At 43.0% G+C, this 12,683-nt stretch overlaps 1 protein-coding gene across 1 annotated transcript in view; it reads left to right on the top strand.

The window, feature by feature from the left end:
- The first annotated feature begins 61 nt into the window (after positions 1-61).
- The window catches only part of RBM28 (RNA binding motif protein 28), a 34,708-nt gene continuing 22,086 nt past the window's right edge, over positions 62-12,683 (top strand). Inside the window, exons 1-9 of the mRNA XM_047695244.1 lie at positions 62-298; positions 5,246-5,404; positions 5,711-5,805; positions 6,198-6,273; positions 6,938-7,030; positions 7,783-7,854; positions 9,078-9,258; positions 9,427-9,569; positions 10,780-10,852. Of these exons, the coding sequence (XP_047551200.1) occupies positions 181-298; positions 5,246-5,404; positions 5,711-5,805; positions 6,198-6,273; positions 6,938-7,030; positions 7,783-7,854; positions 9,078-9,258; positions 9,427-9,569; positions 10,780-10,852 (1,010 nt within the window). The 5' untranslated portion in view covers positions 62-180. The remainder of the gene's footprint in view (positions 299-5,245; positions 5,405-5,710; positions 5,806-6,197; positions 6,274-6,937; positions 7,031-7,782; positions 7,855-9,077; positions 9,259-9,426; positions 9,570-10,779; positions 10,853-12,683) is intronic.

Raw genomic sequence — 12,683 nt, 5'->3', positions numbered from 1 at the left:
CCCCATTCCGGAACGCTTTTTCCCCCCCGCACCCTGTTTTCCTCCGGACTCTTTTGAACAATGAGCACTTCCGGAATCTCCGGGCCGCTTGGCGTGGTTGGCCTGCCAAAGCCTGATTCTCGCCTCGCGTGCGAGGGCCCGATTCGCTCGTGATCTCGCGCGCCTCGGTCCCCCGGACTCATGGCCGGGCTGACCCTGTTTGTGGGCCGCCTGCCGCCCTCCGCCCGCAGTGAGCAGCTGGAGGAGCTGTTCAGTCAGGTGGGGCCGGTGAAGCAGTGCTTCGTGGTGACTGAGAAAGGTAGGGGGCGGGGCTGTCGAGGACAGGGCTGGGGTTCCTGGGAGCAGGGTCCGCGCGAGAACACCCTCCCAGACTTCAGCAAGCCATGGAGTTCTTGACCCGCTCCTGGGAGAATGGGCTGGGAATTGAGTTTCTTTTCTAGAAGGACTCGGTTCTGGATGAGTCCATAGGGGTCCATTTCTGACAGTCAAGGCATCGCTTCAGGGTTCCATAGCGCTTTCCGTTTTCTAGGGGCGCTCACATACGGTGTCTTATTTGGTAACAATGTTCACATTTAATATTTGATACAGTTAACATTTAATAACATCGGTAAGGCGTATTGAGAGTCAGCTGATTGCCAGGCACGGTGCTGAATTCCGCACATGTTAATCTCATTCAATTTTCCCAACAGTCTTGGGGTGGAGAGTCTGAACCCCATTTTACAGACAGGAATCTGGGGCTTGGGGAAAATTTGATAAATTCAGTTGAAGTTCGTACAGCTTGTACGTAGTGGATCCAGAATTTGGTCGCCCGACCCGGAGTTCCTAACCAGTATGTTACTCTTTTACTCATTCATTCATTGAGATATTTTTTGAAGGCCTGCTGTGTAGTAGGCACTGTGGTAGGCCCTGAGGATGCAGCAGCGCACCCAAACCAAGCCAAAAGACTTGCTCTTAAGTCTGCAAGATGGGGAAGACATCCAGTTAAACAAGCAAAATATAGAGTGGTAATGGGGATAAATACTAAGGAGGAAAATAAGTCAGGAAGAGGGATAAGGAGTCTCTGTAAGTGAGTGTGGGGGAGGGGGTTGTAGAGGAGTGAGGAATGGCAGTTACCTATGGATGGAGAAGCCGGGGAAGGCCTCCTGGAGGTGAGGGAGGGAACATGTGTCTCTTCAGGAGGAGGAGGAGGCTAAGCAGAGGAAACAGCAAGCTCAGGAATACTGAAGAGGACTACTGGTGTATGGAAGGAATGGCAGGGAGAGCAGAATGACCAGAGTAAGTGAGTGAAGGTAAGAGACTTAGGAGATGAGATTCTAGGGGACCAGATCGTGGAGGACCTACGGGCCATTGCAAGGACTTTGGCTTTTACTGTGAGATGAGAAACTGAATAGGGAGCAGTAAGTATGATCTGGCTTAAAGATTCTCAGAGGCTGCCGTTGGAGAATAGGACAGAAGCAGGGAGACCAAAGAGTGGGCTTTTGCAATAATCCAGGTGAGAAATTACAGTGTTGGACAGGATGGTACAGTGGAGGTGGTAGCAAGTGATTGGAATATGGATATTTTTGAAGGTAGAACCGATTTGCTGATGGATCAGATGCAGGGTATGAGAAAAAGAGGAGTCAAGTCCTATTCCCAAGGCTTTTGGCTTAAGCCAAAAGTGTAATCCTGCTGTATGCCTCATACTCTGTGATGCTCATTGCATCACTGTGAGAAAGGGTTGGCATGTATTGCAATGGGGAAGGATTGTAAGGATTTTAATTGTAGAGAAGCATTCCTTCCTCTTACCTAGACTTCAAGGGACACTCGAGACAGCCACCTGATGTTTTATTTAGCTCCCTTCTAAGTCATCATGCTGTCTCTGTAGGCGGCCGCTTCTTTGCTTTTCAGCAGAACAACTGAAGGGAACTGGCATCTTGTGGACCCGTTTCCACAAATGTTATCTGAGTGTGCGAGCAAACACGCTAACTGTGTGCTAATAATCCCTCCATTGCTAGCTCCTATTTTGTTAATGACAGAGGCTAGAGTTGGGATTGTCCCCGTGGCTCTTGTTGCCATACAGGCCATGACACGAGCCTGGTTCTTTGTCATTTTAGGTATAGGTATGGGCGCGTGAGAGAATGGGAGTGCTCTACAGCCGTGTTTCTTCAACTGCAGATCATTACTGTTAGTGGGTTTTGAGTGGGTCATGACAAGAATTTTTTCAAAGATAAAGTATATGTATACATGGTAAAGGATTAATATTTGTAATTTTCAAAAAAAGATTATTTATTTATTTATTTGACAGAGAGAGAGAGAGAGAGAGAATGAGAGAGGGAACACAGGCAGGGCTAGTGGGAGAGAGAGAAGCAGGGTTTCCTCTCAGCAGGGAGCCCGACAGGGGGCTCCATCCCAAGACATGGATCATGACCTGACAGACGGATAACAACTGAGCCACTCAGGCACCCCATATTTATAATTTTTAAGAGATTTTATTTGAGGGGCGCCTGGGTGGCTCAGTGGGTTAAAGCCTCTGCCTTCGGCTCAGGTCATGATCTCAGGTCCTGGGATCAAGCCCCGAATCGGGCTCTCTGCTCAGCAGGGAGCCTGCTTCCTCCTCTCTGCCTGCCTCTCTGCCCGCTTGTGATCTCTCTCTCTGTCAAAAAAATAAATAAAATCTTAAAAAAAAAGATTTTATTTGATTCTTATTTGTTTATTTATTTTTAAAGATTTTATTTATTTGTCAGAGAGAGAGCAGGTTCCCTGCTGAGTAAGGAGCCCTTGCGGGACTGATCCCAGAACCCCAGGATCATGACCTGAGCTGAAGGCATATGCTTAACCAACTGAGCCGTCCAGGTGTCCTTAAGGATTTTGTTTTTAAATAATCTGTACACCCAATGTGGGGCTCAAACTTACAACCCCAAGATCAAGAATCGCATTCTCGGGGGCTCCTGTCTGGCTTAGTGGGTTAAACTTCTGCCTTCGGCTCAGGTCATGATCTCAGGGTCCTGGGATGGAGCCCCATATTGGTCTCTCTGCTCAGTGGGGAGCCTGCTTCCCCCTCTCTCTCTGCCTGCTGCTCTGCCTACTTGTGATCTCTCTCTCTCTTTCAAATAAATAAATAAAAGCTTAAAAAAAAAAAAAAGAATCACATTCTCTACTGACTGAGGCAACCAGGCACCCCTTTGGTTTTATATAAAGAGTATATATGTTACATTCATTACTGTGGGTTGTCAGAACACTTTGAGAGACACTACTGTCCCATGCTTGGTGGTTCTGTTCCAGGGAAGAACAGGCATTGAATGGCAATTCTCTTTAGGGTCCTCTATAACTGAAGTGTAATCTTACCTTTTGTCTTATGTATGTGGTCTAAATATAAAAACAAACAAACAAAAAACCCCCAAAACAACTCTATTCCCTTTTTAAAAGACTATATGCTCTTCTCTCCAGATAGTCAGGATGTGTTGGACGGAGTGTTATATTATACTTACTGGGATGGGAAGGAGGGGGTGTGTGTGGGTTGAGGTCTTAGTAGTGATGACTTGGGCACGTCACTTAACCTCTTGAAGATGGGAACAATTTCACAAGATGTTGTGAGGATTCAAGAAGAGTGAGAGTGCTTTGTGCGAACAGTGAATGGCATTTGTTGTGAGACATGCTTTTATTTTGGTGCTGAACTCCTTCACATTTCAGTGTACTGATCAGGAAGGGCCCTGATTTTTCTTGTTCTGATTTCTGACAGTGAGTGGGCAGGCTTTTGTGAGGAGTGCCAGGAGAAAAACCTGGATCTCCAGAACACAATATGCCTTCCTAGTGCATAGTGTCAGCTTTAACCCTTTATGTGGGTCATCATCCTGTGTTTGAGGGCTTGTACCCTGAAGTCGGTCCGAGTATAGTTGAAAAAGAAGCAGAGCGTGTGAGCTGTGTTTCTTCTTTGGGTTGTAGGCAGACTACCTGGTCTTTTCCTTTTCGATGAGTAGATGGCTTAAAAATTTTACTACACAAAAATGTTAAATCAAAAAAGGCATACCAAAAAGGGCAAAGGCGAATTTTTATTTGCAACTATTCATGCTTGGTCCTAATATTCTTCTCTGTGGCCTTTATATTGGTGGAGTCCCATGGAAAGAACATGGGGCCAGTAATGAGGAACAAATTCAGCTACTAACATCTTGGCGCACCAACCAGTTCACTTACTTTCCTCCATCTCAAATTATTCACTTGGAAAGAAGGGATGGTAATATTCACTTTACCTACCTTAGTGTCTTCTTCTTCTTTTTTTTTTTTTTTAAAGATTTTATTTATTTATTTGACAGAGAGAAATCACAAGCAGGCAGAGAGGCAGGCAGAGAGAGAGGAGGAAGCAGGCTCCCCGCGGAGCAGAAAGCCCGACGTGGGGCTCGAACCCAGGACCTGGGACCATGACCTGAGCCGAAGGCAGCGGCTCAACCCACCGAGCCACCCAGGCGCCCCACCTTAGTGTCTTCTGAAAATGAAAGTGAGATAAGAGATTTACAGCTACTTTGGACAGGTTAAGTTTTATATTGATCGCTAAGACTTGGTAATAATGGTAATAGTATCTGCAGGCTCCCGAAGCGATGTTTATTGTTTATTGAGGTTCTTTTGTCAGGGCCTCAGGCATTCATTTCTGATCTGCTGCATTATTGCCTTGCGGTTCTCAAAGCTACTATACTTACCTTTCCCACCTTCTTTGGTGATGTTCCCATTCTGTTTGATATGAGTTCTTCTTTGGGGCTATAATGGGTATCATGGATCTTCCGTATTCTCAAGATTATCAAGAAAGGAGGAAGGGAGCGCCTGGGTGGCTCGGTGGTTTAAGGCCTCTGCCTTCAGCTCGGGTCGTGGTACCAGGGTCCCGGGATCGAGCCCCGCATCCGGTTCTCTGCTCGGCGGGGAGCCTGCTTCCTCCTCTCTTTCTCTCTCTGCCTGCTTGTGATCTCTGTCTGTCAAATAAATAAATAAAATCTTAAAAAAAAAAAAAAAGAAAGAAAGAAAGGAGGAAGAAGACAAGCTAACACTGAAGACAACAGATTAGAAGAGGAAGCCTAACAATTTCTGAACAAAGTGGAGAAGGGGCCACTGATGCCAACTTTGTTTCTGTTCTTCTGAGGATTTTGGCAAACTGATAATAGGATGGTCTGGCAGTATATCTGCTGGTTAGGACTTTGAGAATTTACTGGGTTTTAAAGAGAGAATTTAGGGTTTTAGGGCTCTTGACTAACCGTTCTCTCCCTCCCCCTTCACTGTTCAGGGAGTAAGGCATGTCGAGGCTTTGGCTATGTCACTTTTTCTATGCTGGAAGATGTTCAGAGGGCCCTCAAGGAGATTACCACCTTTGAAGGCTGTAAGATCAACGTGACTATTGCCAAGAAAAAACAGAGGAACAAGTCCAAGGAAAAGGGGGAAAATGGTGAGTTTCTAGTAACTGAAGAGAATTTTCCCTCAGGTGGGAGGAAGGGGAGGATGGAGAGGGGAGATGGGGGATAGCCTCCAAATTTAAAACTTCCTTTAATTTGTCCAAATTATGTCCAAAATCATCTAATGTGTTTTATTACCCATTTTTGTCTTTTATTTAATTCTAACTTTGGAAATCTGGTGCTCCTGGGTATTGTCATACTTAACCCTTGGGAAATGCCTTTTTTTGCTAGTAGCTTCTTTCCTGTGATCAGGGATGAGACTGGATCACAGACTTATTTTGTTGCCTCTAACTTTTTAGAAAATTCAGAACCCCCAAAGAAGGAGCTGAAACCTAAAAAACCCAAACTAGCAGATAAGAAAGCCAGATTAATCATTCGGAACCTGAGCTTTAAGGTGAGTAACGGAGAGCACTGACACTACCTGTTCTGTAGGCTGTTGGTACTGATTGGTGGAGCTCCTCACCAGGATAGTATAATTGGACCTAATTCCTTCTGGGCATGAATCTTAGCCTTGTTGGATACAGAAAATGGGCCTGTATAAACAATTAAGGATTGTAAGTGTAAAGGAGACTTCCTTTTGGGATAGGGAGGAGGGGAAGAGCTCTTTGATATCTATCTTCTTTGTTAGATCCAAAGCAAGGTGTTTTGTGTTTAGAAATGTTTGATGTCCTAGTCTCAAAAGTAAAAAAGGAGTGAAAGTATTCAAGTTCTTTGTAATTAGCTAATTTAATGTTTGATGTTTCATGTTTATTTTTTGTGTTAATATCTTTTCACTTGTGGCATCAGTGTTCAGAAGATGACTTGAAGACAGTATTTGCTCAGTATGGAGCTGTCCTGGAAGTAAACATCCCCCGGAAGCCAGGTACCAGCAAACTTTCATTTGCTGTGGATTAGGTTAAGATTATTTAACATAATGGTGTTTTTCCATTTCACCCTTGAACTAACTGATATTTGAAATAGAAATACAGGGGGATCTGGGTGGTTCAGTCTGTTGAGTATTCAACTCTGGATTTCAGCTCAGGTCACAATCTTAAGGTTGTGGGATAGAGCCCCAAGTGGGGCTCACACTGAGCATGGAGTCTGTTTGTTCCTCTCCCTCTGCCCCTCCCCACCACTACACATGTGTTCTTTCTCTCTCTCAAATAAATAAAATCTTTTAAACAAAATATAAATACAAGGGTCATGTCATACTCCTTGTGAGCCCCAGATCACATGACATATATAAAGTATGAGGCATAGTGCTTGACACATAGCAAAAACTCAAAAATAATGCTTATTCCCCCAATGGCATTTTTAGTTAGATTGGAACAAATTTTAAAAGACAAGTGATAGTTTGAGAAAATGCATTTCTCCTCAAGCTTGAGTCAGGGTATACTCAGCAGGAGGACAAAAGCTATTGCTCTGGACAAGGAGCTGACTGGTTGGCAGGATTTGGGTCATCTTGCCAGCCCAGGTTGCTGTAATGTCCTTGGTGTTTGTTGGCTCCCCACCTGCTGTCTCTAACTTCTTTGTACATTTGCACACAGATGGAAAGATGCGTGGTTTTGCTTTTGTCCAGTTCAAAAACCTTCTAGAAGCAGGAAAAGCTCTCAAAAGCATGAACATGAAAGAGATAAAAGGTAAGTTTTCTGTACCCATACCGTTCACCCAGATATTTCTGCTGTTTTGTGAATTAACACAGTAACCCACTTTCTACATTTTCAAAAGGTGTTTGAATTATTGAGAATCTTACTGCTAATACAGAAACTGTGTGGTGAGATATTCCTAGTGCTTGATCTTAGGGTTAAACTTGAGAGAACACATGCCGTTGTTTGCTTTTCTTTATTTGGGTGATGAGTGTGCATTTAAATCCTTAATGAAAAAATGTTCCTGAAATAATCACTGATAGATGCAGGTTTTGCAGGTTTCTCTGTCTTGGTGGTGGTCCCTCTTCAGCACCCTTTAGCATCAGTGGGCTGTTGAACTGGCTGTGCTCCTTTACTAGATACTAAAGAAGGGCTTGGCTTGGAGACTTTGTAACTTCTGTGCAGAGTGCAAATCATTCCACTTGTTTTGGCTGTTGCTTAGTCTAACTAGAAACTTGTCTAACTGGAAACACTGTTCCCATTCTTTCTTTCTTAACTTTTTTACTCTCTTATCCCAGGTGTGGGGGCTGTGGTAGAAAGGCAAAATAACTGTTTAAATTGATAAAAAAGTTTAAGGGTTAACAAGGGTAGGCAACTCTGAGCTTTATTTCAGGACCAGCATTCCCTGAATTAGCAGTTTCTTTTGTCTGTTTTGGTTCTGTCATAGTCTTCGATGAATAGGAAGTCATTTACAAGTGACATTAAAAAGAGGAAGACCTTTCTGATGCTACTTTTCTGTTTGCCAGGGCGGACGGTGGCTGTGGATTGGGCTGTGGCAAAGGATAAATATAAAAATACACAGTCTGCCTCTGCCCCAGGTAAGATGTGGTTGTATTGGGTAGGAGGAGTTATATGTCCTGAGGTGGGTATGGAAACAGCTCTACCTACGGTAAAATTATAAGGGAACCTGCTTGTCAGTAAGAATACTGGGTCAAAGGTACCAAAACCACAAAATTAATGGAAAGAATGAGACTGAGAATTAGGAGAAGCTCTGAGTTCCTGTGGGCTCAGAAGTGAGCCCAGGGCTGTTTGTCAATTCATATTGTACCATCTGGTGATCTGGTCTCAAAACATAGGGTCTTTTGAGTCTAAGCCCAATCCTGGGTATGAATGTGAATGAGGAGTGGGACCCGAGTTCATTGTCCCCTCTGCTGGCTGTCCTTTCCCAACTTCTCATAAAATGATGGAATATTAAGAATAGAGAAACTTAAAACTTGAGGGTTTTTTAGAAAGCAGGTGGCTTTTAACCCACCAGGAGCTCTGAGAACAGAACTCACCAAGATGACAGTTCATGGCTGGTCCCCTGGGTGAGCATCGTGCCGGCTGTGGTGCACAATGACAGGTTTGTGGAGGCTCAGTTGCTAGTTCTCTCATTCAGAGCCTGATTAACCTTCAACCTTCTGATGAATGGGACAGGCTTCCAGGGAGTCTCAGTGATGAGGGGTTTTTGTTGTTGTTTTTGTTTTTTTCTCTCATACTCTCTCTTACATATAGTAAGAAAAATACTGAGAAAAATAGTTAAAGTCCTAGTCCTAGTGCCAAGGAACTGGGAACTTGGGTTGTTAAGTTAATCTTGGATTCTTTTTTCTTTTTTCTTTTTTTTTAATTTTTTTTTTTTTTTTAGATTTTTATTTATTTATTTGACAGAGAGAGATCACAAGTAGGCAGAGAGGCAGGCAGAGAGAGAGGGGGAAGCAGGCTCCCTGTGAGCAGAGAGCCCGATGCGGGACTCGATCCCAGAACCCTGAGATCATGACCTGAGCCGAAGGCAGAGGCTTAACCCACTGAGCCACCGAGGCGCCCTCTTTTTTATTTTTTAAAAGATTTTATTTATTTATTTGACAGAGACACAGCGAGAGAGGGAACACAACAGAGGGAGTTGGAGAGGGAGAAGCAGGCTCCATCCTGATGCAGGGCTTGATCCCAGGACCCTGGGATCATGACTGAGCCAAAGGCAGATGATTAACCCACTGAGCCACCCAGGCACCCCTTAATCTTGGATTCTAAATGAATACCTAACTTTCTTTACCTCTGTGTGTAGGTGAGGAGAAGAGGCCTGAACCTAAACATCAGGAATTAGGTAAAGAGAATGGCAGGGAAGAAAAGGATATGGAAGAGGAAGAGAGAGAAGAGGATGACACAGAAGAGGAAGAAGATGAGGAGGGGGAAAGGGAAGAGAACAAAGAAACAAGGGTGACCAAGCCTGCACAAATTCAAAAGAGGTAAGCAGCTCAGCTTGTTCCGAGACAACAGAGGCAGATGTAGGCTTGTCTCTGTGAGGGACAGTGATGTCTTCCCTGCCCCCATCACGGCAGAGGTGACGTGTGTAGTGACAGTGGACAGACACCTCCAGTAGCCCAGATCCTCAGTGCTGAACTGTGCCATTGCAGAGCAGTCCGGAGGGCCGCGCCTGGCGAGAGCAGTGAGGAGGAGCTTTCTGATGACGACAGTGACCTGGGGGAAAGAGAGAGTATCGATGGTGGAGAGGAACTGGCTCAGAGTGATACCAGCAGTGAAGAGCAAGAGGACAAAGGTTTGCCTTTGCATTTAAAACCAGTTACTGGCAAATGTGCTTCAGTTCAGCGCATGCCTCTTTTTAAATAGACCCTAAGGTGTTCCGTCAGATTTGTGTTTCAGCGCTGAAAAGGATACCTTTATATTCCTTCTCAAGGTTTTTGTTTTGTCTTTTAAATACGTTTGAATAGTATTTGAGGGTTACAATTCTCAGGGAATTTAAAACCTGGCTTAATGCCAAGGCAGTACTTCTCTCTTGCTTATCCAAGATGAATGAAAAACTGGATAAACAGGATATTGTATCCTAACATCAAGTGGATTTTAAACAACTCTGACAAGTTGAGATGGGGCTAAAGGACCTCTTGGCATTTTGTAAAACTGTAAGCAAACTGTAATCATCAAACATTCTTTATAAAGAATGTTATAAAGAATTCTCATTACAGAATGAGAAATGGTCAATAACTGGTTCTTTAGGTTAAGTCTGGCATGTTGGCTTGGCCATACAAAAAATCTGAGGAAATAAGCTTTTTCCATGAAGAGAGAATGGTAGACACCTTAGAATTAAAGAAGCTTCTGTACTGGTGGGATTATGACCATTCAATAATCAGGTTCATCTCTTATCATTCTCTACTTTGAAAAAGTTATTGGGCCAATTCATGATAATGGCAGAAAACTAAAAAGAATAGTGCAGGAGAATGTCATATAGAAAGAAAAGTTCCTCACCACTCCCCCCGAGAGTCCCTCAGAGTAACCACAGCTGTTTCTTTTGCATTATTTGAGAAATTTTTTATGTATATGTAAGCATATATGTCTATTTTTATTTTTTTATTGTTTTTTAAAGATACCTTTGGTTTATTTGACAGAGAAAGAGAGAGAGCACGAGTAGGCAGAGATGCTGGCAGAGGGAAGGGGAGAAGCAGGTTTCCTGCTGAGCAGAGAGCCCGATGTGGGACTCAGCCCCAGGACCCTGAGATCATGACCTGAGCCAAAGGCAGATGCTTAACCGACTGAGCCACCCAGGCGTGCCTCTATATGTCTATTTTTAAAAACACTGAGTCTTCCTTGTACCCAGGTCCTCAGCCACTTAGGACACCTCCCCAGAGACAACCAGTGTTAAAAGTTTCTTACATATCTATGTAATACTTTTATAAGCAGAAACACACGTGCATGCATACACACATCGAATATAGTGTTTATTGTTTAGAACATTGTTTTTCTTTGTACTTTAGATGTGCAAGTCTCAAAGAAAAAGAAGAGGAAATTACCCTCTGATGTGAATGAAGGGAAAACTGTTTTTATCAGGTATGCCTTTGTACCTTGGGAACTGCTGTTTGTGTTGCCCTCACAGGTTTTTTTATCCTTCTTTCTTCTCTCTCTCTATTTTTGTAAAGATTTTATTTTTAAGTAAGCTCTCCACCCAGAGTAGGGCTTGAACTCATAACCCCGAGATCAAGAGTCTCATGCTCCAGTGACTGAGCCAGCCTGGCGCCCCACCTTTCCCCACCCCGGTACTAGTTCTGTTAGGTAGGCTAGAAAATTAGATGCCTTTAAAACCATTAATACATTTGGCCATAGGAACATAGCAAACGGTGAGAATATAGGAGAATCAGAACTGCACACACAAGATAAAGAGCAGGGGTCTCCAGATTTTGTCCGCATTTACATTTCCTTTTTTGTAATTGAGGTAGCATCATTTGGAATAAATCAGTTCTTCAACTATTAGAAACATCTTGCTTCTGGCTTTTGTTTTAGGGGAAGTACTGGGAAGGGGTGATGCCACTGCCACTTGTCCCAGATAATTTTTTATCTCTGCCTAACTTACCTTTTAAAGTATTGTCCAGAATAAAATAAGACATCCATTAGTTTCCAGGAAAACTTAAGGAGGCAGTCAGGTGGAGATGGGTTTTATTTCATGTTGCCATTGCCCTTTTAGTGCTACTGACTGTGGTACATTGGTCATTTCACAGAGTCAGGATATCTTAAGGTTACCTAAGGCGTGCCTTCTTGTCCTTTCTTAAGTGCCAGTGTGCTAGGGTTATTTGGGTCTTGTTTTAAAGATGTGTATTTTATCTTCCTGTATAGTCTTTTAAGATTGTTTTTATTATCCAAGTAACTTACGCTTATTGTAGGAAAGTTAGGAAATAAATGAGCAAAAAGACACAAAATATTAACCTTACTGATTACTCAGAGAACACCTGCAAACATGCCCACATCAAAGACGAGTTTAGCCTCCACAAGCTGCGCTTTAGCCCATTCTCTTCCTTCACAGCTTGTCTCTTCATAGTTGTTCTTACTGTATTGTTAGGAATAGCCATATCAATAGTTTTGTATTTGTAGAGGATGCTGTCTAGTGGGAAGGAGGAAGTGTCATACTTAGGAGCCTGTGACTTTAATACCAAAGGTACCATTCCTTACTATTTCTACATCTTTTAAAGAAACTTAGGAAAGTAAAGGATGGGGGAGAGAAAACTATACACAGTGAGACAAATTAGAAGTGACATGGCTAGGGTATGTCTTATTCCAGAACATCTGTTGTGTCTCGGTTACTTCGTAAGATGGAATTATTTATGGGGTTGTTAACTGAGTATAGAGAAGAAAAATTATAAATATTTATTGGGGACCGTTTTTTATTTCTTTGTTTTTACCCTGGAAAGATGTGCATAGCTGGGGAAATGAAAGATCTTTACAATGTATTGAAATTTGCTAGAAAATCTTCCAACATTTTTTAATCCCATCAAGAGAAATAAGTGCTTTTCTTATTTTGCACTTAGCTAGTAAACTTTACTGTGTTTGCTTTTGAATCATATTTTGAAGGATTTTCTGACCTTTGTAAAGTTTTAACTGAAACCTCGATTTCACAGCAATACAGAGAGGAAAATGGGTAATCAAGAGAGACAGACAGACATATGCACACACTTTTCTCATTGGCCTGCTGTGAATCTTTTGGTTGTAATAAGAGAAACTAATTTTGGCCACATAAATGGAAAAGTGGGTTTGTTGATGAACATTGGGCGATTCACAGGATCAAAACTGTCGAAGAACATACCTGAAGAAGGAGATGAAAATCTGGGATGTTTTGGGCCCCAGCTGTAGGAGGCTATGGGTCTTTTCTCTGGGAATACTCACTGCCTTT

The sequence above is a fragment of the Lutra lutra genome, chromosome 11, assembly GCF_902655055.1.
Source record: "Lutra lutra chromosome 11, mLutLut1.2, whole genome shotgun sequence".
Taxonomy (NCBI): Eukaryota; Metazoa; Chordata; class Mammalia; order Carnivora; family Mustelidae; genus Lutra; species Lutra lutra.
The sequence above is the reverse complement of the archived record's forward strand: the minus strand, read 5'-3'. Positions and strand labels throughout refer to the sequence as shown.